Here is a 12,712-nt window from a genome sequence, read left to right as displayed (position 1 = left end):
CATCAAGAGACTGAAGACTGACCATGAGAGTCTTAAAAACACAACTGTGCTGGGCCTTCAAAATTAAAAGCTTTTGTGCAAAGGACAACATCATGAAAATAAAAAGACAACCTAAAGAATGGAATAAGATATGTGGAAACCACATATCACATATCCAGTAAGAGTTTTTAGTATCCAAAATATATAGACATACTATAACTCAACAGCAAAGACAGACAACCCAATTTAAAAAATGAGCAAAAGACTTGAATAGACATTTCTCCAAAAAATAGATACAAATGGCCGATAGGCACATGAAAAGATGTTCAATATCATTTGCCATTAGGGAAATGCAAATCAAAACCACAATTATGACACCATTTCACACTCACTAAACTGGCACCTACTAAAAAAACAAACGAAAGAGGCGAACACTCATTCATTTTCACTGTTGGTGAAAATAAAAAATGGTACAGCCACAGCGTAAACAGTTTGGCAGTTCTTCATAAAGTACAGAGTTTCTACATGACCCAACAATCTCACTTCTTAAGTATATACCCAAAAAGAATTGAAAGCAGGGACTGAAACAGGTATTTGCACACCAATGTTCACAGTGGTATTATTCTCAACTGCAAAAAGATGGACGTGATCCAAGTGTCCATCAACAAATGAATGGATGAACAAAATGTGGTATGCACGTACAATGGAATATTCAGCCATAAAAAAACCATGCTACAACATGGACGACATTATGTGGAGTGAAATAAGCCAGATCCAAAGGAAAAATATTCTCACTTGCATGAATACTCAGAAGCCAGTTCAGAGTCAGAAACTATAACACAAGTTATCAGTGGCTGGGGTGGAAGTAGGGAAGGGGAATTAACGCTTAATTGGTACAGAGTTGTTTGGGGTTATAGAAAAGTTTGGGTAAACAATGGCGATGATGGTAGCAAAAACACTGTGAATATAATTAACACCACTGAATTACATATTTTAATGTGATTAGAAGTGGAAATTTTAGGTTGTATAAGTTATTAGAATAAATATATATTTAAAAAGCCATATCAACCACCATACCAGAGAATCAAGAGTGCCTACAACTGCAAACAGAAGAATTGCATCCATCTTCCACATGGAATCTAAGCCCTCTCTTGATCTAGAGGTGGAGTGGACATCACCATCCCAGGGTCCACAGTATGGAGAAATAAAATATGGATTACAATGGACTGATATTCTACTGTAAAAATATCGTAACTAGTAATAGAAGAAATTGTAGCACTGATGTGAAGAAAATGGCCATAGTAGTTGCTGAGGGCAGGGAGAGAGAAGAAGAGATGTGATGTGGGGGCATTTTTGGGACTTCTGAGTTGTCCTAAATGATATTGCAGGGTCAGATGCTGGACTTTATATATTCTGCCATAACCCACTGAATGTACTGGGGGAGAGTGTGAATTACAGAGTAAACTATTATCCATGTGGTGCAACAGTGCTCCAAAATACGTTCACCGAGTGCGATGAGTGTGCCACAATGATGGGGGAGGTTGTTGGTGTGGGAGGAGTGGAGTAGGGAGGTGGCGGATATACGGAAACATCTTATGTTTTTCAATGTCACTTTTTTTGAGATGTATGTATCTTCAAAAAAATACAGTTTACAAAAATAATGGGGGTGGGAGGCGGGGGGTGGGGAGTGGTGGGTTATATGGGAACAGCTTATGTTTTTTAATGTAATGTTCTTTGTGATCTATTAACTTTAATTTGAAAGTGTTATAAAAATAAAATAAAAATAGTAAAAAAAAAATTAAAAAGCCATAGAACTATATAAGGTAGTGAGCCCTAATGTACACTATGGACTATAGATAGTACTATTATATTAATATTGTTTCATCAGGAAGGGGACATGGCTCAACTGACAGAGCATCCGTCTACCATATAAAGGGTCCAGAGTTTGATACCCAGGGCCTCCTGACCCATGTGGTAAGCTGGCCCATGCACAGTGCTGCTACACAAGGAGTGCCAGGCCACACAGGGGTGTCCCCTACGTAGGGTTGTCCCATGCACAAGGAGTGCACCCTGTAAGGAGAGCTGCCCCACGTGAAAAAAGCACAGCCCGCCCAGGAGTGGCACCACACACATGGAGAGCTGACACACCAAGATAATGCAACAAAAAAGAGACACAGTTTCCAGGTGCCTGCCTGATAATACAAGTGGATGCAGAAGAACACACAGCGAATGGACAGAGAAAGCAGACAACCGGGGGGGGGGATAAGGTGAGAAATAAATAAATCTTTAAATATATATATATATAGTTTCATCAATTTTAACAAAAGCTCCACACTAACACAAAGTATTAATAATTGGGATACTCTGTGTGAGGGTATATGGGAACTGTATTTTGTGCATAATTTTTCTATAAACTCACAACTTGCCTAGAAAAAATTAAAAAACAAAACAAAACAGGGAGAAGTCTTTCAAAATTACAAGAAATAATGCACTAACAAACAGAATTCCTAAATATCTAAGTCATATGGATGGATTTCAATAAACAGAAGCATTTATATAATTTTTTTAAAAAATCCACTGATGGTAAAATTTATCTTCTCTTTCTATTATTTTTAAATTTTTCGAAAAGTGAAAAAATGGTAACAACAACATAATTTCAAGGAACCACTCTCAAATTGTAGGGTGCAAAAATTTAACCAGAACTGAATCCTAAAACACAAAGTGAAATAAAACACTCTGAAAATCATCTATTTCTGAATCATTCAATCTCTTACACCAATGCTTTGTACACAGGTGAGGCAGGCCACAAAGACAGTCCAAGAACAAGACAGGACTAAGTATGGAGAAAAATACACCGTGATAACACTCTTAGCACCCCACCAAGAAAAGCTTTTCTCTTAACCTGAGCCTCTCTATCTATACCACTCACTACCAATATCATATGCCTGACCAACCAAAACAATGTACTCTGAAAAGAACTACTCTCAAATTAGCCACACATACTTCTAAATCTAGAAATTAGAACATTTCCTCACAGAAAGATGTTCATTGGAAAAGGATTTAATCTTGGCAAAAACATTTTCACCAGAGTCTAAGTTCAGGTAAATTCAATACAGTGATCAGCAGTGTCACTATAATGTACAGAGATCACAAGTACCCTACTCATACTCCTTAATATTCAGCAGTCATACTGCCACTTTGTTTCCTCGTTTCCCCCTTACCATCAGTGACAATTCCCTCAAGAACACACACACACACACACACATAAACACACCTGGATGCCAGTTCTGTTTCCCTTACAAAAAAAATTAATACCCACTTTTGGTGGAAGTCAAACATAAAAGAAAAAGAAGAGCACTATAACAGTAGGGGACCGTGCTCACAAAGCCAGGACACAAAAATTTATAACATGCTCTCATTTATAAAAGCAAAATAGTGTATACTGAAACAAGAAAAATTAATTAAAATTCAGGCAGAATTTTAATATGGAAATGAATTTATGTTGTCAGAAGTGCTAAAATTCTTAGGGTTCCTAGCATAAAGTCTATTATTAATGGGAATACAAATAAAACTGATCATTAAAAAAATATTTTTAAAAAATCACTGAAATTGACAGGTAAGGTAAATGGGTTCACTTGCAAAATGCTTAGAACAGTGTCTGGCACACAGTATGTACTGTACATGTAAAAAAAATTAGAGTGGTGTTTCATTAGTAAAGGGTCCCATTTCCCCAGTTCCTCTATCCTACCCTAAAACTAGATATGAGATTTGAAAATCTATCCCTTTCAATACTACCAAGCCAACTTTCAACGAGACATATTTAGCATATTTCAACACCTTAGAGGAACAGTATTAATTTCCCCAAGAAATGAAAATCAAATTCTATCAAACTCAATACATGTCTATTTAACCACTGTTTACGAAGTTCTTTTTACATGACAGCAGGCAAATTAATCGAGAATAGTAAAATATTGAAGAGAGACAGATATCCAGGATCTATTAAATGTGAGAAAAGCAAGCTACAGAGTAGTACAATATGATCCCATTTTATTTAAGAAAATGGGGGGCAGCAAGCAGCAAGAGGGCCCTGGAAAGATGCACAAAACATGAGCAATGGTTTTGTTGTCTGAGTGGAGGAAATGATCAGTGATTTTTTTCCCGCTTTTCTGTACTTTATTTAAAACAAAAATAGGAACAAGAAAATTAACTTAAAAACACATACCTCAACTTCATCTCCTTCACTAATTTCTTTTTTTATATCAGGTGGTGGTGGTAATCTAACTTCATTAAATGGAACCTGGCGTTCTGGTTGCCAACTGAAGGATAAGAAAAGGAATTTACAATTTTAAAATATACTTAGTGTCATATTTTTTCAAGTTAGTTTATCATTTAGCATTCACTAAAGAAAAAAAAAATCCCTCATCTTATATATTTTTCCAAGTAATTAGTTGCTGAAGTAGAACAATTCTGCATGCCTGGGAGTTTAGAAATTAACACTGTTGATAACAATATTACCTTTCAAATTACTCATTCTAAGTACCCTGAAATGAAAAAGGATTAGCTCATAGAAATAACTTACTTTAATTTGAAATCATGCCATAGCTACATAGCTGCCAAACAAACAGGAGGGAGATCAACTTTTACAAACACTTTTACAACTATATAACCTGCCAAAAAGGGAAAATTTCATAATATATTATAAAACAATATTAACAGTATAATTCCTTTTCAGTATATATATTCGAAGAAATATAGAACAAAATTAATCACTATTTTGAATAGTTGAACTACAAAACCTTTAATTTTCTCACACTAAATTTATTTGTTCTACGGTGAACACATACATTATAATTACAAACTATAAAAAGCTTCCCTTTTGATCTCTGAAGGAAATATGAAGATATTTGTGATAGTTAGGCTAATGTGTCAACATGGCCAGGTAATAGTGACCAGTTGTTTGGTTAAGCAAGTACTGGGCTAACTGTAATACAAGAGCATTTCATGGACTTTGATCATTAGTGAGTTGACTGAAAAATGATTGATTACATCTACAATTAACCAAGTAGACTGCCATCAGCAGTGAGTGAAGTCTCATCCAATCAGCTGAAGGCCTTAAAAGGAAAAGTGATTTCAGCCTTCAGAGAGAATTCCCAGATCCACTTCGAACAGTCAAGGTCTCCTGGGAACTCCCTGGTTTGCAGCCTGCCCTGCAGAATTTGGACTTGTCCACCCCCATGGTCATGTGAGACAATTTTGTAACATCTCATACTATCTGCAGGTATCGCCTGTTGGTTCTGTTTACCTAGAAAACCCTGACTAATACAGCTTGATACCAGAAGTGGGGTTCTAGGCACTCTCATTCCATGCCAGCAAGCCAGCCCTCTTACCGATTTAAAGTTTAAGAATCAGCTGAGATCTTTTTAGTCCCAAAACCTCTAATCATTCACTTTGCCAGATAAAATTGCATGGACACTCGCATTCCACGTTCCCTCTAGTGGCATCCGCCAGGGAGGGACAGATCCCAGCGTCCTGTCTGAAGGCTGCTGAGAGGATCCTAACCCAAAGTGGCCTCTCAGACAGGCCCTAACATGGCAGGCACAGGAACTGTGGCGAAACTACCCAATACAGTATTAAATTTCTTAGTTAGCTGTTGCTTAACTGACATTTTTGCACTGCATTTTATAAGCTGAGCTGATAAGAGTTAAAAATTCTTCCCTACTCTATGTTCTCAAAGGTCATTTACATACCTGGGATATACTAGCAATAAAATGTTCTAAAGCTTCTGTCAATGCTGTGCAATGCAGCAGCTGAAAAAAGATTTGTGAGTGCCTTCTTTTTACCATAATTGTTTAAAGGGCAGCTGCTCAAAGACAAGTCATCTCAGCATTTGTTCTACACGAAGCAGCTGCTGCATAGAGATTTCATGCAGTTCCAGAAGCAGCTAAAATAGTTTTTAACAGTTCTTTTCTCACCTTCAATTAAACAGTGCTCTTGAATAATACTTCCTAACCAAGCCCAGGATATATTTTTCCCATTTTTAGAACACTCTTTTAAGGCTACCTAGCCCTTATAATATCTATAAAAGTGACATTTGAAAAAAAATCAAATGATACAAAGATGGTCTAACATTTATTCTAAGTCTACCTCTAGCTGCTGGAGGGAGGGCCTTCTACATTACTTCAACATTCTGAGTTTTAAAAAATTAAGCAAATTATAATCTCATTTGTGCCACCTATTCCTGCGTACACTACTGACTCATGTCCATATACATTCTGGCAAAAAAGAGGGTTGTGGAAAAAGTGATGACTATAATTCAAAGGCTACCTCCCAAAAAGCAAAATCATTTTCCACTGTTTAAGAGGAATACCCACAAGCAAACAGTTGAGCACTAAGAGTCTTTTTTTTTTTTTATTACATTCAGTAAATATGAGGTTCCCATATGCCCCCCACCCCCTTAAACTCGGTATCAACAAAAACAACTTACTTATTTTCAAATACAACTGTGAGGGAGTCTTCATGAACATCTTTGATAAATCCCTGCAAGAAACGAAACTTATTAAAAAGATATCAATAGTCAGCTAAACATTAGATAACTATTAAAAAGTGTATTAGAGATAAAAAAACAACATGGAATACTGAAAAGGACACAGTGCTTGCAATTAGGCAGATCTGGGTTTGATGTCTATTTCCACCATATCTGAGATGTATGACCTTATGAAGCTACTTAACTTCTCTGAACCTCAGCTGTTTTTTTTTTTTCATTTATCACCTAGCTCAGAAGGGTATTAAGAAAAAATGTACAAATCCCTGAACATCAAATTTGGTGAGAGTCAAACCAAAAGAAGCAATATTTAGTATTGCGATTAAGAGTTCAGAATCTAGTCAGGCTGCTGGGATTTATATCCAAGCTCTATTACCTATATAACCTTTTACATAGTTTTAACCTAAAGGAGTCAATTATAATAGCTGCTCACAGAATTTTAAGAATTAAATGAAGAAAAGGAATATTTAGTAAACTGCCTAGCAGAGTAAGCACTCAGCTTTATGATAAATATTACTTATAAATACTAAGTTATAGCCTTTTAGTAAATAAAAGACACGACTGCATTCTGTTATCTTTCCAATAAGTTAATATAATTTTTCTATTTACCCCCCTTCACTTAAAAAAAATATATCTCTGTATTAAGTACCTTGCCTCAAAACCATTCTGGAACAAAAAGCCATAAAAAGAGTCTCGATAAAATTTAGTGGTCACTTATTTCCTAGCTTTAAAATCCGTAATAAAATAGTCTTTCCAAGAATTGTGCTGAAAACAGTGACAAACTAACAGGCAGAGCTGAATGCTCTCACAAAAACAACAGAGAAAAAGCCAAAAGTTGTCCGAGGGACCTACTCTGGGGTCAGGAGACCAGGACAATGCCATACAACTCCCTGGAGGGTTACAAAGAGAAGAAGCCAAAACAATAAATATAGTTACCAAGCTCCCGAGGTGGCCTGGAAGGGCTCCCCTCCCCCACCCCCAAGATATTAAACTGGGGGTAAAGCACCTGGGCTTCCTGCATCCCACGAGAAGGGGACAGACATCTTCCGCCCTGATAGCTGTTTTAAGAGAAAAGAAAGGGGAGGCTCCGGGGTGCTTTTCTTCAGTGAATTCAACCAGCAGAGCCCACTTTGAATCTCCAATCTAGAGAGTAAACAGAGGAACAATAGGAAAGTCAAGAAAAAAAACAATGCTGTGGAAAAAGACGATGACTAGTGCCATCTGCTGACCGATCTGGAAACTGCATGGATAAAAACTGTTCCCACTCTCTGTACCCAACCCTGGGGGAAAATCTGCGCCCCCAGTGAGTTCCTGGCTCAATTTTGAAAACTTAAGCTGGGTAATTTTAAAGACTGAGAATAAACTGAACCAAATATCAAAGAAGAGTTATGAAAAATTTTTTAAAATAGGCGAGAGAGAAAAATTGGCCATCGCAGTAAATGCACCAACATATTCAGATGCTTAGACATCAGCAAAAAAACTACAAGCCATACCAGGAAACAGGAAAAGACGGCCAAGCCAAAAGAAAAAAACAAATATCCTGAAGAGATACAGGATTTAATACAATTAATCAGTAATAACACAACTCTCCCAAATCATTTTAGAGAATTTAAAAATATGACTAAAGAAGTAAATGACATTAAGACAACAATGGAAGAGCATAAAGAACCATCTGAAAGCATGTAAAGAAAACTAACAGACCTTATGGGGATGAAAGGCATGATGATGAGATTAAAAATATATCAGAGGGACATAAGAGCAGATTTGAATTGCTTGAAGACAGAATTAGTGATTTCGAAAACAGATCATCTGAACTGGAAAAGACAGGAGAACAGAAAGAGGAAAGAATGGAAAAACTGGACAACAGTTTCAGGGAACTGAATGTCATGAAATGCACAAACTATGTATTAGAGATGTCCCAAAGAGAGAAGAGAATGGAAAAGCAGCAAAAGAATACTTGAGAAAATAATGACTGAAAATTTCCCAACCCTTATGAAGGACATACATATCAATATCCAAAAAGGACAACACACTCCAAATAGAATAAATCTGAAAAGACCTACTCCCAGACACCTACTATTCAGAATGACAGATATCAGCTACAGAGAGAGGATTCTGAGAGAAGCAAAAGCAAAGCATCACATACAAGGGAAAGTCAGTAAGATTAGTGCTGACCTCTCATCAGAAACCATGGACTAGTGAAGAAAGTGGTATGATTATTTAAGGTATTGAAAGAGAAAAACTGCCACCCAAGAATTCTGTATCCGGCAAAGCTGTCCTTCAAAAATGAGGATGAGTTCAAAGTCTTCCCGACAAACAAAAACTGACGGAGAATGTAACCAAAAGACCAGATGTGAAAGAGATACTAAAGGGGGTGCTGCAGCAAAAGGAAAAAAACAAGGACGAGAGATTTGGAAGAGTTTAGAAATGAAGATTATTAGGAAAAGTAAACTAAAGGAAAGGCAGACAGACAACAGAATATGACAACAGAGAGCCAAAGGACAAAATGAATGAAGTAATGTTACAGTAGTAATACTGACTGTTAATGGATTGGACTCCCCAACTCAAAGACAAACTAATAGAATGGATAAAAATGTATCAGCTATCTATTTATGGTGTCTATAAGAAACCCACCTCAAACATAAGGACACAACCAGGTTAAAAGTGAAAGGTTGGAAACAGAATATATTCCCTGCCAAGAGTAAATAAAAAAGACCTGGAGAAGACCAGATACATATAAAGTAACAACATTACATTACTCGGTGCAACTGGCCAATTGTTCCTGTGATCAGTATTCTGCAATTTTTTTCATACAAAATAAACACTTGCTTTTAATTGAGGAGGGCAGGAGAAGAGAGATTATTGGATACTTCATATTTCTTTAGCCCTTTCTTATTCATACTCTTTAATTTAAATAATCTATCTGGATCAATAATGACTTAGCATGACTCCTGTTTAACAAGATTTTAAATTTTTCTGCCTCATAAAATTATGAGTTGGCAAATTGTTATCTGCTCTAATTTATTTCAATAAGATGTGAAGAATTTCCAAATAGGAATGTTATTATCTAGAAAGAAATTTGACCTGAATGGAAATTAAATAATTAAACCAATAATTTATTTCAGTCTTAGAGATTATGTCCAATAGAGCTGTAATATAAAGATTAGAATTGTTAATTCAAACATAATAGAAATTCATTATATTTACATTTATAACTGTTTCTTGCTATGCAATTTTTATAATTCATTATATTAAATCTAACCTGGCTTTGCACTCTCATTAAAATTTGTAACTTTGTTCATTCTATTTTACAATAAAGGACTTTATCAGCCAAAAAAAAAAGGCCATTGATTATATTCTTTAGATATATCATACGGTATATGAATACATCTCAATAAAACTGCTTAGTAAATAAAAAACTGCGCAAGAATAGTCAGAAATAGCTATGTACAGCAGGGGAAACACTGAGAGGTAAGGAATTTTCTTGTTCTTTATTATTACTGAAATAATGAAAATGCTTTAATAATGACTGAACTGATGAACACACAACTATGATTATACCACATACCACTGATTGTACACTATGGATAAACTATGCTTTATTAAAAGGTATTAATAAAACTGATTTGTTCAAAAACACACCCAAAAAGTCTTTCCTATTCTATTTTTATTTGATCAATACAAATAAAAGCAATTGTTAACATCTTATATACTCAGTAAAGAGTAACGGATTTGGGTGTAGAATAACTAGTTCAAATATCTGATCCACCAATACATGTAGCCTTGGGCAAGCAGTCCCTGGCACTGTATAATTACAATGACACTTTATATCACTGTCAGTCAGAACTTCAAATTCCTCAACCTCAATCCAGTGCTCACACACATACCATGAACATTGAGCACTACAACAAAATGCTTTTCTAAACATCACCATTCTAGACTACACAATGTCCACTAAAACCTAAGCATATTCATGAGCACTTGGTTAAAAACATAGCAAAAATGGACATGTGTTTACATCATTTCATTCAAAAGCCTGTTAAATTAACAGTAAAGGGATTTTTAAAAAAAGATGTATTTATTTATCCCTTCCCTCCCTCCACCCCCACTGTCTACACTCTGTGTCTGTCTGTTGTGTGCTCGTTTTCTTTTTAGGAGACACTGGAAACCAAACCAAGGGCATCCCATGTGGGAAGGAGGTACCTCATCACTTGAGCTACCTCTGCTCCCTACTTGTTGGGTCTCTCATTGTGTGTGCTTCCTCGTCATGTATCTTTATTGTGTCAGCTCACTGTCTTGCTTGTCTTCTTTAGGAGGCACCAAGAACCAAACACAGGACCTCCCATGTGGTAGGCAGGCACCCAACAGCTTGAGTCACATCTGCTTCCCAACAGTAAAGGTAAAGGGATTCTTAAGGCACAAAGCCACGAAAAAAATAAAAAACTGCAATAAATTTTGGAAATTTACAAAAAAAAAAAGTAAGAGTAATCATTCACAAAACAAGCAGATTAGCACTACAAACACAGGTCTCTGGAACTAAAGTAACAGAAAACCTTGATAGGCTAAAAATAAAATATATTATAACACAGGGTCTCAAAGCACAGAATATAGTTAATTCCATAATCTAGTCCCTCAGGCACATCTTCCCCCACATTTGCTACTCAACTACATTATTCTGTAATTTGGTCCAACCTCTCTGGGGCTCCAACTGCCTATCATCTGTTTTGTGGTGCTATGGGACATCACCAGGCAAACATCTCATGCAAAGCCTTAAACAGGATACATTCCTTTTCAAGAGTTATTTTTCTATAGTAGTTCCTGTCTTGCAATTCTGGAGACATTTTTAATTCTCCTCTTTGCTCTCAAATCAAAAAATAGCAACCACTCCACTTCAGGCTCAGAATATCTGACATTATATAAAACAATTAACTTCCTGTCCAGTTTCTCTATTTCTAGAAAGTATAACCCACATATTCACTTTCAACTATCATTTGTCAGTGCATTCATAGTTGTATCAGCAAATCTATCTTATTACATATATACCCTTGCCATTTTAAAGTAATATCCCAGATATAGACCTTCCAAATTCATGAATATTAGTAAAACTTTTACATCTTTACATCAGGTTGTTTTCAAATTTCATTAACGTCTTCTAGTCCTTGATAAACAACTTTCTAAGAGTTTATAAAGTTCCCAAAATTTTTCTAATTTTCGTAAATACACAGTTGCATTAGTTCAAATCAGAACTCCAAGTTACTGAAACTTAGGTCTTGACACTATGAAGAATCTCATTAAAATAAAAAGGAAGTGTTCATTTTTCATTATAATAAAAATGTTTTCTATAAAAAAAAATCAGTGCTTTTATACACGTCTTCATTTCCACCACAAATATCTCACAGTGCACATTTTTCACAAACTTTTTTTTTTCAAGAGAAAAACAGTTCTCAACACCTACTCTTTTTGCTAAATTACAAAATTACAATCACGAGATTAACTAGATTAAGAACCTGAGAATGTGGATGCAATTTAAGCAGTCCAGTGCCTGCTCCCAATTACAAGGTCCTAAATGCCCGGTACCTCCTTAAAAAAAAAAAAAAAAAAGAAAGAAAAAAACCTAACGTCCAGTTCTTTAAATTAAAGTGTATTTAGATTGTGATAAACAATTAGGGAACATATTCTTAATTCCCAAACCCACATTCTGGGAATGAGGTATTTCCAAATCCCAGATTCTAGAAGTACTTCTTTTAGCCAGATCTCTATAAAATCTGAGTCCATTTTATGCAGGACACATTAACACTGGGAGCTTTATGCCTTAAGTCTCCATAACTTCTAGCTTCCATGTGTTTGAGAATTTTTTTCTCTCTCTTCCTATTCACATTCACCTGGCCCAGGACCCTTATTTCTCAGAACAAAATCATTGATATTTCATCTTCCCATACATACAAGATAGGAAGATTCTAATGTTTAATTATACTATGTTCATTCACAGTCCAATATATGCTTACATTCAAAACTCAACTCTATTTTAAAATAATCACCAACAAATCAGCCTCATATTTAAGTGTGATTAAAATTAAAAATGTTACTCCCCATAACCCTGACAAAACAATAGGACATTATGTAGTTAAAAAGCAGAAATGCCACAGATTGCGTGTAAATTTGGGGCCAGGGGGAAGAGGATTTGGCCCAACG

At 35.7% G+C, this 12,712-nt stretch overlaps 1 protein-coding gene across 7 annotated transcripts in view; it reads right to left on the bottom strand.

The window, feature by feature from the left end:
• FXR1 (FMR1 autosomal homolog 1) overlaps positions 1-12,712 on the bottom strand; it is a 67,534-nt gene that overhangs the window by 34,207 nt on the left and 20,615 nt on the right. For all 7 annotated transcript variants that reach the window (XM_071214649.1, XM_004477629.4, XM_004477627.5 and 4 more), the window contains 2 exons: positions 6,464-6,516; positions 4,202-4,295 (listed from right to left, as the gene is read on the bottom strand). In XM_071214649.1, the coding sequence (XP_071070750.1) occupies positions 4,202-4,295; positions 6,464-6,516 (147 nt within the window). The remainder of the gene's footprint in view (positions 1-4,201; positions 4,296-6,463; positions 6,517-12,712) is intronic.

The sequence above is a fragment of the Dasypus novemcinctus genome, chromosome 4, assembly GCF_030445035.2.
Source record: "Dasypus novemcinctus isolate mDasNov1 chromosome 4, mDasNov1.1.hap2, whole genome shotgun sequence".
Taxonomy (NCBI): domain Eukaryota; kingdom Metazoa; phylum Chordata; class Mammalia; order Cingulata; family Dasypodidae; genus Dasypus; species Dasypus novemcinctus.
The sequence above is the reverse complement of the archived record's forward strand: the minus strand, read 5'-3'. Positions and strand labels throughout refer to the sequence as shown.